Source organism: Jaculus jaculus, chromosome 1 (genome assembly GCF_020740685.1).
Source record: "Jaculus jaculus isolate mJacJac1 chromosome 1, mJacJac1.mat.Y.cur, whole genome shotgun sequence".
Lineage (NCBI taxonomy): Eukaryota > Metazoa > Chordata > Mammalia > Rodentia > Dipodidae > Jaculus > Jaculus jaculus.
Window position 1 is genome coordinate 222,634,708 of NC_059102.1, and position 24,585 is coordinate 222,659,292.

At 45.8% G+C, this 24,585-nt stretch overlaps 1 protein-coding gene across 7 annotated transcripts in view; it reads right to left on the reverse strand.

The window, feature by feature from the left end:
- Gatad2a (GATA zinc finger domain containing 2A) overlaps positions 1-24,585 on the reverse strand; it is a 127,454-nt gene that overhangs the window by 17,446 nt on the left and 85,423 nt on the right. For 4 of the 7 annotated variants that reach the window (XM_045153542.1, XM_045153540.1, XM_004665991.2 and 1 more), the window contains one exon: positions 11,341-11,583. In XM_045153542.1, the coding sequence (XP_045009477.1) occupies positions 11,341-11,582 (242 nt within the window). In that variant the 5' untranslated portion in view covers position 11,583. Of the gene's footprint in view, positions 1-11,340; positions 11,589-24,585 lie in introns of those variants that run through there. The other 3 variants (XM_045153532.1, XM_045153526.1, XM_004665992.2) reach the window with 1 other exon arrangement.

Here is a 24,585-nt window from a genome sequence, read left to right on the forward strand (position 1 = left end):
GTGAGACACGGACAGTGAGCAGCCCATCCTGCCTCATCTTTACAATCCTAGAAGAGAGCTACTGGGGGAAAAGGAAAATCTGGTACAGAGAGGGCAACCTTGAGGGCAAGGCTCACTGCTTACACACACATAGATGCTGCCTCACTAAATGCTAATCCACTTGAAAGGATTTCTGAATGCTATATCAAAGTCTGTCTTTTAGCAACAGACCCATGAGCTGAGACCCAACCTGAGAAAAGATGCTCTAAATAAGAAGTCCCGATACTCAGGACCAAAGGAAGCCTACACCCAGGTTGAGGTTCTGCCAAGGCATCCCAACCTTCTCTGTAGAGCAGGGGAGGAGGTGGCGGGATCCCAATGGCTTCTTTGGCTCCACTTCTGAACCATGTAATGTGGCAGAAGCAGTGTCCCTACACATTCTAAGGGCAATATCACCAAGGCCTGGCAGAACACATTTGGCCTTCTAAACATTTGCTCTGGAGGACTTTGCCCCAGGCCACACTGTGTAAGACACCCACAAAGTCAGCGGAGGCATGGAACCAGGCAGCAGAATCACAAACAGTAATAACAGCATCAACACATTGCTGCTTTAAACCACTATACAAACAGGCTGTTGGCCCAGTTCAGCCTTCTCCCTCAAACTGGCCATCCACTACAGTACACAGCAGGGAGTGAAAAAGAAGGTAACTAACGGGGTGACATAATACTGTGTGGGAAGTTGAGACATGCAGGAGAGACCTGCCCAGTGAAATGCCAGACACATTTCCCTGGGAGGAGAGAATTGGGAGGCTTTAGGTACCATCTAGACAAAGGCCCAAGTAAAAGCCAACAAGTGATTCCACATACCCACTCACTGATACTTTCCACTGAATTGTACACAAGTACTACAAGAGAAATAAATCAGTCACTATGTGTTGCTCACCAGGCTATGTCTTGTTTGGCAGGGACTGCTCATAAGATCTGGGCATGTGGGAGAGCTCACAGGGACCCCAGTTCATCTTCCTCTCCCAATGAGGGCCTTCTTTCATGGACAAATGAACAAAATCACACTTCCTGAGAAGGCAGCCAGTTCATTCAACAGCATGGGGCAGAGCAGTGACTCTGTGTACTGGTAAAAAACCACAAGAAAGAAGCACCGCTTCCAAAGGCTGGCTGCGCACTCTATGGAGGCATGTGGAAAGACAACTGACTGTCCAAGGGTCTCTCTAGTACCAGAGGCTAATATAAAAGAAATAACAGGGATGGAGACATTGAAGAAGAGCTACAAGTTCATTCCCTCCAAGGATGTCACTTTGGTGCCCAGGATAAGCCAACGTGTAGGTCAATCATAAATTTCAACAGGGTAAAAGACAGGAATGGGGATGGAGCCCACAAGAAAGACAAGAGATGAGAAGGGGCCACCAGGGTTCAGAGGTGACTCAGCTGGGTCAGGGGAGGAAGGACAGAACCTAGAACCAATTTTGGAGAGCAAATACCCCAATCTCAGCTGTCCTAAGGAGACCTCAAAATGCAGTGGGCTGTGTGGATTTCTAGCTGGAGCTGAAGTAGGCATGTCTTGCTCCCCAGGGTCAAAGGCCTCTATTGGAAGTCACAAACAGCAGACAGAAATCACAAGAGAGGGGCTGGGGAGATGGCTTAGCAGTTATAGCACTTGCCTATGAAGCCTAAGGACCCAGGTTTGATTCTCCATGTCCTACGTATGCCAGATGCAGATGGTGGCGCATGAATCGAGTTTATTTGCAGTGGCTAGAGGCCCTGGCACACCCATTCTCATCCTGTTTCTCCCTTTCTGTCTCTAATAAATAAAAATAATTTAAAAAAGAAATTACAAGAGAAAGTTATAGTGTCTACCCCCACAGGTGCTGGGGAAGAGGTTCCAAAAACAGATGTCCATGTTCTGAACCTCAATTGCAAGGGAGGAAACAGGCTTTCTGTTGGGGTTTGGGGCCAGCACACTACAATGCTCTGTTCTGAGATATCACCCCAACAGCCAGACCACACTCATCCCTCTCTCTCAGGACTCATCAGCAGACAGCAGGCAGTGACCCCAGCTCCAACCTTATAAGCAGTGCGGAAGGTTGCCTCTTCCCCTCACAGACCTGGCCTTGTGTTTCTACGAGATGGAAGGTGACAAAGGACACAGGCCAGGAACCCAGTGGATGAGCCATTAAGACCAACAACATTAAATGAACTGAAGCCTCAAAGTGGCCACACCCACAAATGTACAATTACTTTAAGGGGAAGTCTTGCAGCTTCACTGATATGGTGGAGACCTTGAGCCTGCCTTCTAACCACTGGGCATGCAGCAAGAGCTGACCTATCACAGTCCATGTGGAGGGGTCAGCAGGGCAGCACAGTTGTGCTCACATGTCACAGGCCAGACCATGCAGGAACCTCAAGTGTTCAGCATATACCAGACCCCAGGGTGAGCAAGAAAGGCAAGAGAAGCCAGTACCCCCCCCCCAAAAAAAAAAACACAAAACTTTGCAGGCACAGCCTAAGAAGGCGTGAAAGGCCCTGGAGGAGTTAGGAAGCCTATGGGCCACTCTTCCAGAAGTAACGTTCTGGACTATGATAAGATTCTTTATACTTTGATGATACAAGTATATGTATCTGTTAGAACTCACAGTCTGGGTGGCAACAGAAGAGGCACTACTCATGCAGCACATACCACTTGAGCAGTGTCATGGCTTAATTAAGTCTCCCAAAAAGCCATGTGTAAAAGGCATGGTACTCTAAGGGGATGGAATGAAACCTCCAAAGCTGTGAGCCAAAATGAACCTTTGCTCTTTTGAAGTTGATTATATCAGGTATTTTGTCAGGCACTTACCACCACATCCTTGTAAGGGCAGCTAATCCTCATGATGCCTGTATCCTCCTGTCCTAAGAAGCCACACAACTGGTTGGCAAGGATTTTACCTCCATCTTGAAAAAGCTGAGTACTCTTATGTGTTTTCCATTTGTGCTCATCAGAGCAGGACATGGCCTCCTTACATCCCTCCCTTCTATATAGGAAGCAGCAGATGTCTCTACTCACACAGCCATTTGACAAGAGTTAGGCAGTCATGTGCATGTAAACAATGCATGCTCATGATCGCAACACTCAGTCCTGTCTTATTGCTGGATGTGTGGGCCCAGCACACAGGAGGCTAGGGTCCATATACTGGTCTCCTCCCAGGAAGAATGAGGATGTGGAAATAGTCTGCTCAGGTACTGAAGACATCCACTTCCAGTAAACTACAGTCAACAATCAATCACCTTTCTCATCAAGACCTCAGCGTTTCCACAACATGGTCCTGCAAGAAGCAGCTCTGGTAGTTGGGATTCTGCCCTAGCCACCAGCATGACATGTAGCACAGGGCTAGCTCTGCACCAAGCCTCATGCAGTGGAACAGCTGTCATTTTAGCACTTGGGGGACTAAGAAAAAAGGATCACGAATTCAAGGCCTGCCCAGAATATATAGCAAGCTCCAGACTAAGAAGCAAAGGCAGCAGGAGCTGCCCAAGATCTTAAAATTTGTAGGTATGATAGACCTATGAATTCCATTTCCATGAGCATATTTATGGATGCCAGAATGAAAAGCCAAATTATTTAACTTCTGTGTACTTTTTGAAAGAGAATGGGCGCACCAGTACCTCTAGCTCCTGCAAACGAATTCCAAATGCATGCACCATTTTGTGCATCTAGATTTACATGGGTCCTGGGGAATCAAACCCATGTCCATTAGGTTCTGCAGGCAAGTGCCTTAACCACTGAGCCATCTCTCCAGCCCCTACTTTCTTTCTTGTATTAAATATTTTACTTATTATTTACAAGGAGAGGAGGGGGGAGGGAAGGAAGAGGAGGAGGAAGAGACAGAATGAATGCATGTGAAAGAGCTAGCTTTACGTGGGTACTAAGGAACCAAACCCAGGCCAGACCTGGGCCTGCTTTAACTACTGAGCCATCTCCTCAGTGCCCTGTTTGCATTATCACAGTTAACCTTGAGACTCTGTTCCAACAACTAGCATTATGGCCTACCCTGGCAAGTGTTCATGCACACTTGAGTTGTCAGGGAGAGTAGGTTGACTATGTTCATCCTCTGCAACCTTGTTGATCCTGTCTAGTTGTTCTACCAACTACTTAGAGTGAAGTATTGACCTCTCTATAACTCTTGTTTTTGTTTTTTCAAGGCAGGGTTTCACTCTAGATCAAGCTGACCTGGAACTCTGTAGCCCAGGCTGACCTTGAGCTCGCGGTGATCCTTCTACCTTAGCCTCCCAAATTCTAGAATCCAACACAGCTCTACTTTATAACTCTTGGATTGTCTATTTCTATTGCCTTGGGCATTTGAGGGCTTTGTAGTTATGTAAACATGTTTAAGAATGTTATTCCCCCCCACACCTTTTTTGAGGGGTGGCTTCCAAGTAGGGTCTCACTGTAGCCCAGGCTGACCTGGAACTCTGTAGCTCCTGAATGACCTTGAACTCATAGTGCTCTTCCTACTTCTGCCTCCCAGAGTGCTGGGATCAAAGGCAAATACCACCATGCCCAGCCTTATTTCTTCTTGATGTTCCTTATAAAAAGTTCCCTCTCTGGTTCACAACCTATGAGGTAATAATTCCTGTCTCAAGATCCTTTATCTCACACAAATGTTGTCATTCCACAAATACTTGCTACTTACGTGCATCTTTCTACTTCTGTTCTTGAAACAGAGTATAACATTTTGTCATGGTGTAACTGGGGTAGGTTGTACTTTAATATATAGCTTGACAATTTAAAACCATTCACATTTATTGTATATACTGATATGGCTGCACATCTGTCTCATCGTGGTTTTTTGTTTGTTTTGTTTTTCTCCCCTTAAGGAAGGGTCTCACTCCAGCTCTGGCTGATCTGGAATTTACTGTGTATCCTCAGGATGGCCTTGAAATCACACGGTCCTCCTACCTTTGCCTGGGATTTCTGCTGGGCCTAAAGGCATGTGACACCAGGCCCAGCTTGTGTTGTTTTTTTTTTTTTGTTGTTGTTGTTGTTTTGAGACAATGGCTCTAGATTGAATTCCTTATGGAAGCTGAATTGACTCTAAAATCCTAATCTTCCAGCCTTCACTTCTGGAATTACACCTTTTTAGGTTTAGGTGGTGCTGGGAATGGAACCTAGGGCTTCATGCATACTGTGCAAGCACTCTACTCACCATCCACAGACAAAACCCTCATCTACTCTTTTGCTCTTTGCTGAGTATTTGCCTCCTTTGCTGTTTTCTTTCCTTAGTAACTTTCTTTTGTGATAAACATTTTCAGTTGATCACTTTAATTGTTATTGTTGCTTTCTTTGCTTTACTTTGTATTCTTTTACAGGAGGGCCAGATTCCATAGCCCATGCTGTCCGTGTAACTCTCCATCCTACTTCAACTTCCAGAGTGCTAGAACAACATGACAGCACTGCCACACCCAGCTTAGCCTTTATTTTTTGAAAATAGTCTTCATGTTGCCCCAGTCATAGCCAGATCCAGACCTCTTGTCCCTCCCCACCTGTGAAGGCCAGGTAGAGCCTTGCTAAGGAGTGGGAGGGCATGGAAGCAGCCCCAGGTTGCAAAGTGGGTAGGCCCTTAGGTGCCCATTGTTGTGAATGGTTTCCTTGCTCCTGTCTTACTTTATCAGTGCATTTTTGGGAATGGGGCTTGACACTTTTGTTACCCAGTCATAAAAAGAAGTTTCACGCCAAATGCAATGTATTCCAAATGTAACGACCAGAAGCACTGCAAATAAAAGGGGTACAGGAAAGCTGAACATGTCACCATCTGCCTCTACAAGCCCCGCATCATTCACTGTGGGCAGGCAGGTGTCCTTACCAGCAAGCGCGGACTCACACATACAAAGTCATTCACACATATGAATCTACTGGTGGTTTTGATTTGGCTACTTTCTTAAAGAACTTAAAGGGAAAGTCCACATGTGTGCCATCACTGGACCCTGCTCTAGCCTTTAAAATGCCAAACTGGGTCTTGGCATCAAAGACAAAATAAAAAGGTAGTGTTGAATAAGAGCCAAATAGAAATTCTGCAGTCAACTCTTGTTCTTGGCAAGAGACTGACTCCAAGACCCACTATCACCTTGTACCCAAATCTGACGGAGCTGAAGTCCTTGATGCAAAATAGCACATGTGCACAGAACTTGTATGCATCATCCTATAGACCTTTAAGTCACCTCTAGATGGTTCAGAACACCTGATACAGTATAGATGCTGTGTAAGTAGGCTTGTGGTATTGTGTAAGGAATAAGATAAAAATAAACGGGCTAGAGGGATGGTTCAGTGGTTAAGGCACTTGCCTGCAAAGCCTAAGGACCCAGGTTCAATTCCCCAGTACCCACGTAAGCCAGATGCACAAGGTGGTGCATGCATCTGGACTTCATCTGCAGTGGCTAGAGGCCCTGGCATACCCATTCTCTCCCTCTTTCTCAAATAAATAAATAAGGCTGGAGAAATGGCCTAGTGGTTAAGGCATTTACAAAAGCCTAAGGACCCTGGTTCAATTCCCCAGGACCCATGTAAGCCAGATACGCAAGGAGGCACATGCATCTGGACTTCGTGTGCAGTGGATAGAGACCCTGGCACACCCATTCTCTTTCTCTCTATATGCCTGTTTCTCTCTCTCTTTTTCTCTCTCAAATAAATAAATGAATAAAACTTTGATAGAAAAAAAAAGGCATGTACCACTATGCCTGGCCCAAAAATAAATAAATAAATATATATATTTTTAAAAATAAAAAATATAAGGACAAATGTTTTCCCTTTTTTGTATTCAACTCAGGGTCTGTATTCTACCTGTGATGGGGTTAATCTTCATTGCCCACCCCTGGGTTTTAGAATCACTGAAGAAATACATCTCTGGTCCTATTAGGGCATTTTTGGAAAGAGGAAAAACCCACCCTTAGTGTGGGCAGCAACATCCAGCTCTCACACTTCTTGACTGCAATTGCAATGTCACCTTGCCTACCATGATGGACTGCAAATGGTGAGCCAAAATAAACCCTTCATTCCTTAACTTGCTTTTGTAGGGTACTTTGGCACAGAACCAAAAAAGTAACTAATACACTGCCACTGAACTTTCCAAAGTGGCACTTGCATCTGGAGTTTGTTTGCAGTGACTAGAGGCCCCGGTGCGCCCAATTCTCATCCTCTCTCTCTGCTTGCAAATAAAACACTTTTTAAAACTATATTTTAAAAAAAAAGTTAAAAAGAGAAAAATTAGCCAGTCGTGGTGGTGCACACCTTTAATCCCAGCACTTGGGAGGCAGAGGGAGGAGGATCGCCGTTGAGTTCGAGGTCACCCTGAGACTACAGAGTGAATTCCAGTTCAGCCTAGACTAGAGTGAAACCCTACCTGGAAAAAACAAAAAATAAAAAAGAGAGAGAAAAGGAAAGAGGAAAATTAGCTGGGCATGGTAGCATACAACTTTAATCCCAGCACTCAGAAGGCAGAGGTAGGAGGCTCATAAGTTCAAGGCTACCCTAAGACTACATAGTGAATTCCAGGTCAGCCTGAGCTAGTGTGAGACCCTACCTTGAAACAAAGAGAGAGGGAGGGGAGGGAGGGAGGGAGGGAGGGGAGGGCGAGCGTGCGCGTGCCAGGAGGGAGGAAGAAAAATTAAATTCTCTCAGCAATTTAAACTTGACACACTGCATGTGACACCTCTACAATTTTGTTCAGGTGACTGCAGAAACTGGAACGGTTGTTGGTACACAGCACTCTGCTTTTAGGAGTTTTTTACATAAAAACAGATCTATAATCTGAATTTTTGGAGACTAGTTGTGCAATCAACTCTGGGAAAAAATACCCAAGTTTACCATCCTTGTGGCACTGTACAGAAATTAAAAGCCCTGGTAGCCTAGAAATGCTCATCTTTATGTCTTTTCATTTGTACTAGGGTAAGGTCTGGTCTACATGGGTTTGATCACAGAAAGTAATAAAGTAGTCTCTAAATCATGGAAAAAAATTTGATCTACTGAGCCCATGGCCAAAGTGCCTCAGCTGTTCTTCCCTGGTGGAATGCAGCTGTCCTCAGTGGATCAAATTCCTGTAGTACAGACACAGTGCTGCAGGAGGCTTCTAAAGGTGCTCTTGGCCAGAGTCCATGGAAAGATCAACAGACGAACCAGGGCAGTTCACTGCAGAATGTCACTCATATTGAGCCATGGCCAACATTTAAGTGCACACTTCCTGTTACCTCATCAACCTGCAAGGCACGGAAAACTGCCTGTTTCACCAAGAAAGGAACATAGGCTAGAATGATCTACTTAACATACCTGGTCTAGGCCTCACTCCTTCCCAGCCCTAAGCAAGACCCTGCCCCCACCACAGGTACCTGCACAGTGATCTCCATCTCTTCCCTATTTTAGTGCTTGGAGTCATAAGGAAAGGCCAACAATGACTTCAGCAAAAGCCCATTTGGAAGCTAAGGGTCCAGCAAGGGCCTTAGAGTCAGAGGACCAGTGTGGCTCTAGCCTGTAGTAACAGAAGGATTGGGTCTATGCCTACCCAATAAGGCATAGTTGGTTTCAATCTCATCATCCCACCACCTGCAGAAGAGCAGAAGCAGGATGCAGGAGGGATCCAGCAGATCCCATGGAGCAAGTTCCCCTGCTCTGGCTATGATGGCTCACCCAGAGAAAGTTTAAAAAAAAGAACCAGGCTTTTATCCTTTAATCCCAGCACTTGGGAAACAGAGAGGTAGGAGTATTGCTATGAGTTCGAGGCCACCCTGAGGCTACATAGTGAATTACAGGTAAGCCTGAGCTAGAGTAAGACTACCTCAAAAAAAAAAAAAAAAAAGATAGAGGTAGAAGTAGGAGGAGCACCCTGGGTTCAAGGATAGATAGCCTGGGACGACAAAGTGAGTTTCAGGTCAGCCTAGGCTAGAGTGAGACCCTACCTAGGAAAAAGAAGAAAGAGAAAAAAAGAAAGAGAGAGAGGAGGAAGGGAGGGAGGGAGGGAGGGGGAGGCTGGCTGAGGTTTAGAAGGGGAGAGCAGAAAGCAATAGAAACACTTTATTTATTTATTTATTTATTTATTAATTTATTTATTTATTGAGGTAGGGTCTCACTCTAGCTCATGTTTACCTGGAACTCAGGGTGGCCTCGAACTTACAGTGATCCTTATATCTCCGCCATCATTCCTGGCTAGGAAAGCCTTTTCTTTTTTGTTTGTAGTCCAGGCTGGCCTCAAACTTGCTAGTAACCAGGGATGACCTTAAACTCCTGATCCTCCTGCCTCTACCTCTGGAGTGCTGGGATTATAGGCCAGCAACACCATGCCTGATTGAGAAAATTTTGCTCTGACAGTAGGAATATAAAAGACGGCCACTCACATGTTCTCCCTCATATGTGGATCCTAGCTACAGATGATTGGGCTTCTAAGAAGTGTGAGAAGGAAAATACTTAGTAGCAGAGGCCAGTAAGTTAAAAAGGAGATATAAAGGGAAGAGAAAGGAAGAGAGGAGGGTACTTAATAGGTTGGTATTATATATATGTAACTACAATGATTGAGATGGGGAGGTAATATGATGGAGAATGGAGTTTCAAAGGAGAAAGTGCAGGGGGGGGGGGTAGGGTATTTCCATGGGGTATTTTTTATAATCATGGAAACTGTTAATAAAAATTGTGAAAAGAAAAAAAAAAAAGAGGAAAAAAGAAAAAAAAAATACACAAACCATATGCCACACACTACATGCATGCACACCCACACAGTATGCATGTCACAGCACAAACATATGAACCTAAAAATAATTGGCAAATTTTTAATAGTCACCTAAAGGAAACATAAAAAGGATCAGTTTTTTCAATCAAAGACAATGAATTCTTTATAATTGTTTATGTATGTATACTTCAGGCAGAAGGAAACATATATATAAATGAAAAATGTCTTCAACAAAATGACAGTCACATTCTAGGGTAATTTGTGGGCAGTGTGTCTTATGATGTCTTGCTCATTTGATAGTCTTGAAGCACAGATCTTACATTTATGATCTCTTTACACACATACACACTCAAAACACACATACATACACACACACACACACACACACACACACACACACACACACACGGTACCTGTGTGAAAAGATGTGCTAATAAGCCTGATTATATCTCAATGCGTATGTATACCAAAATATCACAAAAGATAGACACATTTAATTTTCCAATTAAATCTTAATAAAGGTGGAAAATGAAAATCAAAAAAAAATTAAATAAGTAAAAAAAAAAAAGACGGCCACAAAAGGTAGAAATTTACTTCTGAGGGCACCAGAACCTGCAAAGCCATTAGGATTCCACAGATTGATTTCACAAAGGTTTATCACAGGCTTTGACCCCTCAGCACTTCAGGGAAGGTATGGGGTCCCAGATTTCTCCATACCCCTTCTGAGCCAGTCAAAGCTGGGCAAACATGAAGAAAGCCATGACCCCAGAGCAGAACTCTAGTGGACAAGCAGGGCAATGTCCTTAGTGGTGTCTGGGGTGTTTTGAGGTGGTGATACAAGAGGCATAGGGTGAACATCTGAATTTCCCCTTACTGAAAGAAAAGGTTTCTTTTGGCTGGGCGTGGTAGCATATGCCTTTAATCCCAGCATTTGCAAAGCAGAGGTAGGAGGGTTGCCATGAGTTCAAGGGCACCCTGAGACTACAAGTGAATTCCAGGTCATGGGCTAGAGTAAGACCCTACCTCCAAAAACCAAAAAGAAAAAAAGGCTGGAGAGATGGCTTAGCAGTGAAGGTATTTGCCTGCAAAGATAAAGGACCTAGGTTCAATTTCCCAGGACCTACATAAGCCAGATGCACAAAGTGGCATGTGTGCCTGGATTTCATTTGCAGCAACTGGAAGCCCTGGCATGCCCATTTTCCAAGTGCCCCCTTCTCTCTCTCCCTCCCTCCTCTCTGAGGGGGGGGGGAGAGGGAGGGAGGGAGAGGGGGGAGAGGGAGAGAGAGGGGAAGGGAGAGAGGGGGGAAGGGAGAGAGGGGGGAAGGGAAGGAGGGGGGAGGGAAGGAGAGAGGGGGGGAGGGAGAGAGAGGGAAGGAGAGAGGGGGGAGGGAGAAAGGTTTCTGAATGTGGAAATAGGGAAGGTTAAGTCTGACTTCAAGTTTTCATAAAACGTGAGGATCAGTGAGGTCCTTCCTTGAAGCAATTTATGATGACCAAGGAAAAACCTAAGTACAGTACTTGACAGCTTTCCTCTGAGGAATGGGGCAGCCTTGGCCTCCTGACCCCAAGGGAATCCCAAAATAGAGCCCAAAACACAATGATACACTGCTGGGGCACCCAACTTCTCAGCTCCAGCCCAGCCCACCCCCTCTCCACTCACCTGTGTGAGGTACGCATATCCACGGGCCCTTCGTCTGTTCCTACAGCCTCTGTTGGCCTCAGCAACCCTGGGGTTGGGCCTGCTCCTGGCTCTGGTGTCACCCTGGATTCTCCATCCACTGTTGATTCTGATGCTGATGGCCCTCTCTCTGTCTTCATTTTCTTGCTGTCTGCACCGTCCTCAGTGGGGTCCAGGTCAAGGGCTCGCTTCTGACCACGGGTTCGGCATGCTTCTTCACTCATTCTGAACTTGAGGAGAAGACATAGTATTTCAACCAGAACAGCAAAGCTTTTAGGCAGTGACCTCTTTCCTCCCAGGGTGAGGCCAGTGGGAATAGATGTAACTGCTACAAAAGCATCCCAGACCTTCCTTCATAAACTAGGTGGAAAGGGGGCCCTGTTGAGTCTTGGCCAGCGCTGGGTAGCCAGAGCTGATGAAAGCAGGACAAGAGCTTAGTGTATATGGCAGGGATAGCACACACAAAGACAGTGCTTGCCAGCATAGAGGGCTGAGCCTACAAATGGTCTGAGGGTCCCTGCACTTGCACACTGGCAGTGTGTGGCACCTGGAAGAGGTGATTATAGGTGCTGTGAGCCTCAGCCAACTCTTTCACAAAGGGAGTTTTCCTCACTTCCTGTTCACTTCTGTGAGATGGGGAGTGATCCCTTTGGTTGGCAGTAAGATACACAGCCTGGCCCAACAGCACGCTTCTGCCCTGTACCTGCAGCACACCCATCTTGATTTAAAAAGAAAGGAGAAAACCGCTGAGTCAGTTTTTGATCCCATGACATCACTGGGCTCCACATGACCCTTCCCAGGATTCAGTCAGAGACAAAGCACTTTCTAGAAAACCAGTCTGAACCGGTTCCAGACAACTCACTGAAGTGTTGTTAACCCTTGCAGAGACAGGAGGATAGTATTGGCGTTCCATAGCCCAGTCTGGGGCACTTTTAAAGGGGCCCCTATGAGCCCAGGCCTCACCATTCCCAGGAGGAGAGATCATCAATCAGCCTTGGGAAAAGTAGGGCCTAACAGAACTACCTGCAGCTCACCATAGACAGGAAATTCATAGCTGAGCTCTGGTAGAATGTTCAGGATGACAGCTCTCCATGAAGTAGCCAGTGTCTACCACAAGTAGATCTGCAAACAACCTTGTTCACACCTGTGGCAAGCATCTCAATTTTGCAACCTGAAGGCAGGCATCCACCTACCCCGTGCCTCAGTTTCTCCACTAGCAAACACCCTGGGCAAGGCATGTCCTGGGCAGAACCAAACAGACCCAGTCAGGGAGGCCACCTTTTGGATTCTGGGAGGTTGACATAACAACATATAAATTCTCATAACCATATTAGGGATTCTCCTTGAGCAAACCCATTTAAACCTTGGGGGAGCTGACTTTACAAGTAAGTATAGCCCTTCTATGGATTAGAGTCCCAGCTTCTGCTTCTGCAGCTGTAGGGAACTAAGCTACCACAGACTCTCCATGGCCCTGTCACCCTCCCCACAAGCCCCATCTTAGGAGGGTAAGGACCTGTGAACATCCCCTTCAGCAGCACCCAGCTGTCACAATTTGACCCTAACAAGAGGATGTAGATGGAGCCCCCAACTCCGCTACCACCCATTCCATACCAGCTGCCCTCCCAGAACACTCACTCCTCTCCCACCTTGGACGGAGGTGAGGAGCACTCACCACCCTCCAGTCTTATCAGCCTGGAATTCTATTGTTCTGGCCTTCCTCCAACATGTCTGACCATAAACCCTGTCAGACCTGCTCCCTATTGGTCTGTCCTGTCTCTCTGACAGCAAACCAGTTAATAACCTGGAGTGTCAGCGCCCCACCCCTGTGGGAGGGATGGGACACATCTCTTCCTTGGGTAACACCTGAAGTAGGAGCCTTTTGGGTTTTGAAAGGGTGAAAGCTATGGGAGATGCACTCCCAGGTCTGAGCCAGGAGAAAATGGAGAAGTCTAGAACAAACTAACTCTGAGGGAGTCAGGGACATTCTGGCCCTTAAGGATAAGGCTCTGGGTTGGCCTAGTGCCTGCTATAGGACAGTAAGGGGAACACACAAACAGGAAGCCTATAGCTGCAGCACCATCACAACCCCACTAGTCTGTGTTTGGTGCTCAAGTCCACTGCACCTCATGCTAGCCACTCAGGTCTTTCTAGGGCAGCATCCAGCCTTGCATATGCCACAAAGCTCATCCAAACCCACCAGAGACCCACTATTAAAGTCTCTATCTACTCTACTCCATAGCTTCACTTTCTGGTTGCTGTGGAGCCAGTAAAGAGCAGAGCTTGGATGAAGGTGCTATCCCCAACCCAAAGGACCACCCAAGGGGCTATCAGATTATGTTCTGCCACTGGGGGAAGACTGGAGATCCGCCAACCCTGGACTTAGGCAGGCCACCATGCAGAAGAGATCCCAGACTCTGACCTCCCCATTAGGACTGGAACCTCCTCCACAGCTGTGACCTTGATGAAGTCCATCACAAGCCTATGATCTGTGGTAAGGGAAAGACTCCCAGGGCACTTCAGGGCTGGCAGGACAAGGTCCCCAGAGCTGGTGCATTCTATCTACACTGCAGGCACTCATCCAGGGATAGCATCAGCATCAGGAATAAACCAGCCTGCAAGGATAGCACATGACATGGTGATTTGGGAGGGTATTAGGAAATATCCTGAGAAGCAGGAAAGGGGCCAAATCATAGGGTTAGGAGTTGCAGGTATGCTGGATCTTCATCAGCCACTGCTTACAGAGCAGAAACCCTAGAAAACAGGGATCATTATAAAGTAGTAGACACCAAGACTGTTGGAGACACCCAGCTCCTGAGGCAGAGGACTACAGCCCAGGCAGCTTCATTCTCCCTCATTCTCTCTCAAACTCTGGAGCCAGGCCCCAAGCCTGTCCATGTCCAGCTCACCAACACCAACCAAAGCTACTGGGTGGGGAGGAGCTGATGCTGGTCCACTGGGCAGGCAGGCAGGTAGTGACACAGCCCAGAGCTTGCTTAGCAAGATCCCACACAGGAGCCTCCAGTCCCAGAAATGGGGACCACTGATGTAGGTACAAACTTCAGTAAGCTTTAACTACAAGGCTTCTTCCTTTCAGTAAAATAGAACTTTGCAATGAGTCTAAGAATCCCAGGCTGGCAGCAGGTTCTAAGACAGTTGCCAAAGGTTAACAGCTGCTGCTGCAGGGACCTAGACCTCCAAGGGGTCCTTAAAAGACCAAAGCACACAGCACAGACCCCAGAATGGTTAACTGTCTCTCGATAATTTAAGTCTGCAGATACAAGCCAGAGCCTAGCTCCTGTGGTGTGCACTGCAAACTGCCATCCAGGCCATACTGGAAGTATATGTGTGTGTGTGGCGTGGGGGGGGGGGGGTTCTCATTTCAAAGTGCTTGGACCACAAGTAGTGGAACTCAAAAAGTATCTACAGACTTCCTGTGTGAGCATGCAGTAAGGTGCACTTGTAATGCTTCCAAACTCTCAACACTCAAAAGGTCTGGGTTTGGTGCATTTCTGGACTTGGAATGTCACTAGAAGGAACACTCCTATTCCAGACATGAAGAAAGGGAGGTGTTGACAGTAGGAGCTAAGGTACTTGGCAGAAGTGAGAGCTGGCTTCCTGTGGTCCCAGAGGAACCCCAGCACAGAAAGGGGGAGGAGGAAGAGACACTGAGCACTTCCCCTCAGCCTTATAGCCACACCCACCACTCCCTGGGCCTTAACTACTTCCCTGGCTGGGTATTACTCAGCTCAGGAACGCGCACAGCTAGGAAAGGAGTAAATTGGCCAAGAGTGTCAGGTGACAGACAGTAGTACTATGAGGGCAGAAGGCAGAGGTGGATGGTCAGGGCAAGCAAAAAGGAAGGGAGTCCACCAGGTGGGGAAGAACAGATCAGGTCTGTCCTGAAAGAGCCAGTCCAGAAAGTGTGTGAGGGTGACCATAGTGTGCTGGCACCTGGACAGAGTTGGAGGAGGAGCCTGAGGGAAGCACAGCAGGGGTCTAGGAGCAGAAAGGAGGATTAGAATCCACTTCACTCTAAAGGACTGTCTGGATTGGATTGGGGGGGGGGGTTCAGCAGGGCAGAAACAGGGGAAGAGTCTATCATCTAGCACAGGGCCAAGACCTGGAAGGGACAACACTGGGGACACAGGTTGGCTATACACTCGCTATGCTCTAAGACTATGCCAAGGCAAGAGAGCGGATGTGCTGCTCTGGCTTTATTTTCTTTCTTTCCTTTCCCTTTTGTGAGTGGTGGGGTTTTTTTGTTTGTTTTGTTTTTTGTTTTTTAAGGTAGGGTCTCATACTAGCCCAGGCTGATCTGGAACTCACTCTGTAGTCCCAGGCTGACCTTAAACTCAAGACATCCTCCTATCTCTGCCTCCCAAGTGCTGGATTAAAAGTGTATGCTACTATCTCATACCTGGCTGTATGTGTTTGAAGCTGGGTCTCACTCTAGCCCAAAATGACCTGTAACTCACAATGTGGCCCAGGCTGTCCTTGAACTTATCATGGGTGATCCTCTTGTTCTACCTCAACCTCCCAAATGCTAGGATTATAGGCATGCACCACCACATCCAGCTTTCTGGTTTTATTTTTTATTGTCCTAGCAACCAACAGCAAACAGAACAGACTCTTCTGAAAGGGGGCAGAAAAGTCAAGAGAGCAGATAGACCAGGAAACCCATTCCTGGGGTAGCTGCTGCTCTAAGAGGAGTAGCAAGGGACAGTGATTTCTATCAGGATAGAAGGCCTTAGTAAGCAGCCAACACCAAGTCAAAAGACATCAATGGCCAGATATAGGCGGCTTCTTCCCTAGCATCAGGCATAACCCAAATTCAAGACATGGAAGTCTGGCTGGCCAGCCCCATCAGACTGCATCTGGGTGCCCCATGTCACAAGATACACAGCTGGCTAGGTCTCTGGCCCCTCTGACACAGAGCCCAGGCTAGAGCCATCCTCATCTCCAGTGGGGAACCAGAAGCCATGTCCACTGTGCCCATGCAGCATTGCTATGACCCCTCCTAGAGTTCTCCACCTGGATGAGGCCCAGATAGCCTGGAGTATCAGGGAAGAGTCAGCTAAGCTGAGCACTAGTGTTGTACACAGGCACAGTTCTCCCAAGCGAACAGACACCTTGACCTGGCTGGGGGGAGAGAGCACCCCTACTTCCTGAGTGACAGAGTACTTAGGACTCCTTCAGGAAACCAACTCTCAACTTTTAAATAGTGTCAAGCCTCAGTGAGGTCAAGTACAGAGGCTGTAACCCAATTTAGTTAGATAGAAAAGGGATCAAGAGCTGAGAAAATGGCTCAGTCCATGGGGAAAGCACTTGCTAGCAACACAAGTATGATATGAGCCAGAATCCCTGGAACCCAAAGCATCCAGTGCTCCTACTATAAGATGGGAGGCCAAGAAAAGAGAAATCTCTAGAATCTCAAGGGCCAGATAGTCTAGCACACACAACTGAAACCAAGTGCAAAAAGAACCAACACCTGAGGTGGTTCTGTAACTTCCACACTTGTGCCACACTATCCACACTTGCAGGTACACAAAAAACTTTTTAGCCAGGCATGGTGGCACACGCCTTTAATCCCAGCACTCGGGAGGCAGAGGTAGGAGAATCGCTGTGTTCGAGGTCACTTTACAGAGTGCAGACAAGAAGCTACTTGTATGATAGAAGCCAGTTATCTGGCAATTCTAGTTCTTCTTGGATCTTATTCCATTTTTTAATATTAAATTCTTTCCTCAATTTTATTTAAATTTGATCTCTCCATAATTAAAAATTTCTTGTCAAGTATGATCATATTTAGACTAGTCCTTGGCCACAGTAGCTCAAAAGAATGCACGCTTCTTCTTAAGGTGCTCAGTAATTCTCCTTCATTTGAGATGGTAGTGTGTCAGGTTATTATCAATACACAGACCAATGTTGAGTCTCCCATCATGTGGCACTCACTTGATTATCCTGTGGTTTGTTTAGATTGTGTATGTAATCATGGAGACACGTGGATATTTTATTTTTGAGAGTACCTAGAACCTGAAGGATTTGATCTTGTTAACTTTCTTTATTACCTAACACCACAGGATATATTCTGCTTTTTGTCCTAGCTTCTTCCCCAAATGCTTCTCTGTGTTTTAAATTGTGTCATGAACAGTAGCTTCATACAGTGGTATACCAATGACAGGTATTTAGGAAGGCAAACAATTCACACTAGTTTTACTATACCTTTATAGGAGAAATGACTGTCAAAGTAATATTATAAAACAGGGCATTTGAAGGAAGTGTGTGTGTGTGTGTGTGTGTGTGTGTGTGTGTGTTAGAGACAGGGTTTTGCTCTGTAGCCTACACTTGCCTTGACCTCACAATCCTGCTTTAGCCTCCCAAGTGTTGGGATTATAGGTGTGCACCACCATGCCTAGCTCTTTTAGGGAATTATATATTTTATAGATGGTCATTAAGGTGACTTTTTAGGATATAAGACAGAAACTTTGTTCTGGTAAAGTCTATTCATGTTTCTGCATCTGGGCACTATGTCGTTCTTGTGAGGATCATTGCTTTACTTATGCCCTGCAGGGAGCTGTCATGGTCATGGTGGTTATATTTCTTGACCCCATTTGATATGCTAGAATTCATGGAATACTTACCAGTTTCTTCAGTATTGTTGCCCATTCAAATTAAGTAGCTGCCACAATAACCTGAAAAAACATTGGTGGCTCTTTTGAAGGCCAGGCATATTTTATGACCTGAGTTCATCATATCTAATTTAAAAGCAAGGGTGGTTCTTGCCTCACCTGGACCCTAGTCTGTTGTGCAGGAGAGGACTGGTTCTTTCATGTTGTTTACGGAATGAAAATGGGTTGCATTCTGGGAAAAGCTCTGGAATTGCTTGTGCTTATCATTTGATACCTTTGTTTCCTTTGGGAAATCCATATGTAAAAATGAGAGCAACTGCTACATGAACTGTTGATTAGCAGTGAGAATTATTTACCGTCTCTTTTCTTAAGTTCTATGTTGGAATTGCTTTCCTCTTCTCTGCTATTCCCCTTAATAGTATTTATTATCCCAGGACAGTTTGTAAAAGCAGATAGAGGTATTTCAAACCCATTCATGTGTTAACTCACAACCTCTTCAACTGTTTGAATTATCTAGAACTGTATTATCATATTAAGGTGTGTTGTCCAAAGACTCAAAATTAAGAGTAAGGAGGAGAAAGATTAATGCAAGAATAAAGAGGAGAGGGAAGAAAATAGTTCCCTCACTGGTCATAGTAATCTCCCATATAGTTCATACTTTAGAAATAATATTTATTTTTAAAAACCCAGACTTTGTATCTATAACATCTACTGCCTTTCCTACACATTCCTCATTCTTGTTTCCCCAGAAAGCTGTTGTTAAGAGTTTATGAAACCAGACTAAATATTCATATAAAGTTTGTCCTAATTTTTACAAGTTAAAAAAAAAAAAAAGCTACTTGTGAGTCAATTTTATCCTGCACTAAAACGATCACATACTTGGAACTCTCAGGCCCCTCAGAGATGTCAGGCTAAGGATGAAACTTGGTAACTCAATTCCAGAACAAGCACTTCTTAGGCAGGTCACAGTGTCAGGCCAAAGCCCTAAGTAAGATTAGGGGGCTGAAGAATGTCTGGGAAAACCTCCATGAGGACAGACTGGTTAGTGTGACCCAAGCATATTACGGCCAGGTACCCTGTGGATGCCTTGTGGCAGGATGAAGCTGCAGGGCACTAGAACCAAAACTATTCTACACTGTAATGCCAGGGAAGGAGGCTGCTATCTGCCCTAGAGAAGCTGTGAGATGCAAGCTATGCCAGGCTTGGGGCATCCAGGAAAGCACAGATTCACACTGGCCTCAGCTATGCCACAAATGACTTTCCTACTCCAAAGGCCATAGCAATGCTCCCAGTACCAGAGCAGAGCCTTTCCACATCTATGCACTAAAGGTGCCAATGAGAGGGATCCAGACACATGATGATGGCCCTGCAGGACAGACAACAGGGAACAGGACAGAGAGAGTCATCCAGGCATTGATCCATAATCCACAGCACTAGCACATGGTCAAGTTATGTCCAACCAGCTTGGTAAAAACGTAAATATGTGCCGAGTGTGGTGGTGCATGCCTTTAATCCCAGCACTCGGGAAGCAGAGATAGGAGGATTGCAGAGAGTTAGAGGCCACCCTGAGACTACAAAGTGAATTCCAGGTCAGCCTGGGCTACAGCAAGACCCTATCTTGGGAAAAAAAGAAGTAGCATATGCATCTGGCATTCATTTGCAGTGGCAAAAGACCCTGATGCATCCATACACATATACACAAGTAAATTTTAAGTATAAAAGGTCTCTATCGGGCTGGAGAGATGGCTTTGCAGTTAAGGCCCTTGTCTGCAACGCCAAAGGATCCAGATTTGACTCCCAAGAACTCACATAAACAAGATGCACAAGGGGGCACACATGTGTCTAGAGTTCGTATGTAGTGGATGGAGGCCCCAGCACGTGCGTGCTCTCTCTCTCAAATAAAATTAAAAATTTGAAAATTAAAAGTGTATTAAAATAAAGGTCTTTCTCACTCCTTTGTATTACAGTGAGCAAAAGAAGAGTAGCTCTCTTGAGCCACTAGCATGCATACAGCTGCTTGCCCCTCATCTCAATAACAAAGAAGACCCCAACACAGGAATCTAAGGCTGGGATCTGAGGAGTCTGAGGCAAGCCTGGGTAACGTGGTGACACATGACTATTGCCCCACTTGAAAGGCAAGAGTTGCTGGGCGTGGTGGCGCACGCCTTTAATCCCAGCACTCGGGAGGCAGAGGTAGGAGGATTGCCGTGAGTTTGAGGCCACCCTGAGACTACAGAGTGAATTCCAGGTCAGCCTGGGCTAGAGTGAGACCCTACCTTGAAAAACCAAAAAAAAAAAAAAAAAAAAAAAAAAAAAACCAAAAAAAAAAAAAAAAAAAGAAAGAAAGAAAGAAAGAAAGGCAAGAGTTCTAGGCCTGCCTAGGTAACAAATGAGACACTATCTCAAAAATAAATAAATAAATAAATAGATAGGGGGATGGACTCAGAATATTTGCTTAGTATGTCACATCCCCAAGCACAAAGACAAGCCAGGTATGGGGGCTTATGCCTTTAATACCAGCAATCAGGAGGCAGAGGGAGGAGGATCACCAAGAGTTCGAGGTCACCCTGAGACAACATAGTAAATTCCATGTCAGCCTGGGCTAGAGTGAAACCCTACCTCGAAAAACAAAACAAAACAAAAACCAATAATAAACAAGTAAATAACAGTAACAAATGATGGCTGGCTGCAGTGATGACTTAAGTGTTTAAGGCACATGCCTGCAAAGCCAAAGGACCCAGGTTTGATTCCCCAACACTCACATAAAGCCAGTTGCATCTGGAGTTTGTTCGCAATGGCTAGAAGTTCTGGGATGCACATTCTCTTTCTCTCCCCTCTCTCAAATAATTAAATAAAATACAAAAAGAAACACAAATGAACATATCCAGTGTTGGCAAGGACAAATAAATGCCTATCAGTTTTATTATTTGGTTTTTTCCTTAGTTTTTTTGAGGCAAGATCTCACTCTAGCCCAACCTGAGCTAGAATTCACTCTGGAGTTCCAGGCTGGCCTAGAATTCAGTGATTCTCCTATCTCTGGCTATGCTAGGACTAAAGGCATGTGCCACCATGTCCAATTACAATCTTTTTGTTTGTTTTCTGTGTTTTTGTTTTTTGGTAGATCACACTCTGGACCAAGCTGACATGGAATTCACTATGTAGTCTCAGGGTGGCCTCAAACTCATGTCGATCCTTCTACCTCTGCCTCCTGAGTGCTGGGATTAAAGGTGTGCACCAACACATCTAACTCCACAATTTTATTTTTTTAATTTTTAAAAAAATTTTTATTTATTTGAGAGAAAGAGAGGTACAGAAATGGGGGGAGAGGAGAATATGGGCGTGCCAGGGCCTCCAGCCACTGCAAACGAACTCCAGATGTGTGCGACCCCTTGTGCATCTGGCTTACACAGGTCCTGGGAAGTCGAACCTGGGTCCTTTGGCTTTGCAGACAAGTGCCTTAACCGCTAAGCCATCTCTCCAACCCCCCACAATCTTATTTTTTAAGGTAGAAATTATATAAATGATGCCTCCAAAAGTCATGCTTTCTAAAGTTATATTTAAGAAAATTAAGTTGGAGAACAAATTACCAGTAATTCTAATAATAGTAGAGGAAATAATGATCAGTATTTGAAAAGTAAAAATTTCAGGCCTAAAGCCGGGCATGATGGCGCACGCCTTTAATCCCAGCACTTGGGAGGCAGAGGTAGGAGGATCGCCGTGAGTTCGAGGCCACCCTGAGACGACTCCATAGTGAATTCCAGGTCAGCCTGGGCAGAGTGAAACCTTACCTCAAAAAAAAAAAGAAAACTTCAGGCCTAGAGATACAGCTTAGTAGCAATGCCTCCTTAGCATATGCAAGATGGAGGTTCAATTCTCCAAGAGAGATGTGTGTTGTGGCATCCATGGGTTTGGGGGTGGGGGGCTGTAGCATGATAGCTCAGCATTATGTGGGACGAAGCAGTTTTAAAGTCATTTCTAGGAAACAGTGGAGTCCAAAAACAGGCTCCTTCCACACCAGCTGCCTTCTAATGGTAAGACTAGCAACAAGGACATGCATAACTGCAGCAACATCCAGGTCCCCGTACCTTAAATTCCTGTATGGAGTCATGTGCAGGAATTGAGGAATTGGCCTACTGAGGCAGGACACGTAAGATTATGCTTCATATCCCCAAGACACAGCTGAACTCTTGAAAACTCCAGACTCTGAGCTCACTTACATGGACTTATCCCTGTCCTGGTCAGCTGGGCAGGAAGGATGGAAGCCAGGTGTAATGTTACAGATTCCTCTGAATTAAAATACTCCCTTCAGAAAAGAGAAAGAAGGCTCTGAAAATTCAGGAAGTTAGGTCTGGGAGACTTAAAAGGTGATATACCACTCCTGAAGGTCACAGGAATGATGAACTATTGAAGGGCAGGCTTTAACCAATGTAATGTAGTACTTGAAACATGCCCTCCTGTAGGAGCATGGATAATGGCTCAGGAAACTCAGAAAGTCAAGTCTGGGAAAAGGTCACAAGACCTCTCCCTAAGGCTATATAAAGGGGAAAATAAATACTGGGTTGGAGAAAGAGGCTCTCCCATTGAGGTGCTGGCAAGTCATGGGCTGGAGTGGAAGCAGTACCATTTGGGCACTTGACCACCTCAGGCTGTGCCCTATAGCTAATCTTCACCCCAGGAAAAGACTACTCAACGCAGACAGGTACACAACCACACTGCTACTGCCATGAAGGGGAAGTAGAGATGCTTTAAACCTTCCCAAGTGTATAGTAACCAGAGTTTCTAGTGCCTAGAAACCACAGGGAGGTTTAAATGGGTAATACTCAAGGCAATAGAAGAAACTGCTCCTAAGGGGACACCCCTGGAAGGTGAGGGCACTGGAGCATCACATATCCCTTTCACCAGGGCAACATATAGCAGGGTGACATGGGTGGCTGGCCTTAGCTGCTTTGACAAGCTCTCCATGCAGGCTTCACAAGCAAGGGAGGCAGAGCGTATAGGAAGACTGCTTCTGAGACAAAAGTAAAAGTTCTTGCACCTGCCATAAACAGTCCTAGATCACACTGCTAAAAGCTGAGACAGAACCTTTCCACCACTCTCCTCAAAGTGAGCAGACAGAGCCCCACCACAGGCGTGCCATGTGTTGACAGTAATCTCTGGACCACTGCGGAACTGTAGCATGGGTGTGAAAACAAGGAGGGTGTCAAATGAGTGCTGCTTCAGTAAAATCTTGCTACTTGGACAAGTAAAGACAAAATTTGTGGCCTCTGTAAGTCACCAGCACCCACCCCACACTCCAGCATCCTAGCAGAAGTCATTTCCAACCTAAGGCTTCTGCACCTCTGCTCTGTTATAAGGCTCTTTTCTCAGGTGACCATTGATACTTTAGCCATTCTATTTTACTCAACTGTCTGTGTACTCCACCTTTACCCCCAAAACAGAGGACTTATATTTTTCAGCGTCACCAGGAACCAACATTCAAGCCCAAAAGAGGAGCTGGATGCACATTTGCTCAAAAGATTAAAAAAGATATTCTGAGAAATCCCAGCTTTGTGCTCATTCCCCCTCTGGCTACCAAGCTAAAATATGTCTTCATGCCAATCAAAAGTGAACAGAGCCAGGGATGGTGGTAAACACCTTTAATCCCTGCACTCAGGAGGCAGAGGTAGAAGGATTGCCCTGAATTTGAGGCCACCTTGAGACTATATAGTAAATCCCAGGTCAGCCTGAGCTAGAGCGAAACCCTACCTCAACCCCCGCCCCCCCCCCCGCCGCCGCCAAAAACAAAGCCAAGAGAACCCAGCAGGGTACAGTGCCACTGCAGCCATTTCCAGCTCTCCACCATCAACCTAGACCACAAGTCTCATCTACAAATCAAACCAGCCATCCCAGCATTGGGGAGGTAGAGACAGGAGGATCACAAGTTTAATAATGCCAACCCTAAGGTCCATGAGACCCTTAAAAATCAAAAGACAGGCTAGGTGCGGTGGCACATCTTGTCCCAGCACACCCATAGAGTGCATAATGAATTCTAGGTCAGCCTGGGCTAAAAGGGGGCCCTACATCTGAAAAAAACATCATCTCCCTACCCTGCAAAAAAAAAAAAAAAAAAAAAAAAAAAGAAGGACTGCAGTGATGGCTTAGCGGTTAAAGTGCTTGCCTATAAAGCCAAAGGACCCAAGGACCCAAGTTCAATTCCCCAGGACCCATGTTAGCCAGATGCACAAGGGCAGTGGCTGGAAGCCCTGGCACACCCATTCTCAGTCTCATTCTCTCTCTCCCCCCTGCCCTCTCTCTGACTCTAATAAATAAATTTTTAAAAACTGAGAAAAAAGTAAGACAGAAGACAGGCAGGGCACGGTGTCATATGCCTTTAATCCCAGCACTCAAGAGACAGAGTTTAGAGGTATTTGAGGCCAGCCTGGGGAGCTCCAGTTCAGCCTGGGCTAGAATGAGACCCTATCTCAAAAAAAAAAAAAAAAAAAAAAGACATGGGGGGCAGATAGCTCAGTGATTAAAGGCACTTGCTAGCAAAGTCTGTTGACACAAGAACAATTACCCAGTATCCCAATAAAACCAGATATACAATGTGACACACTGTGTC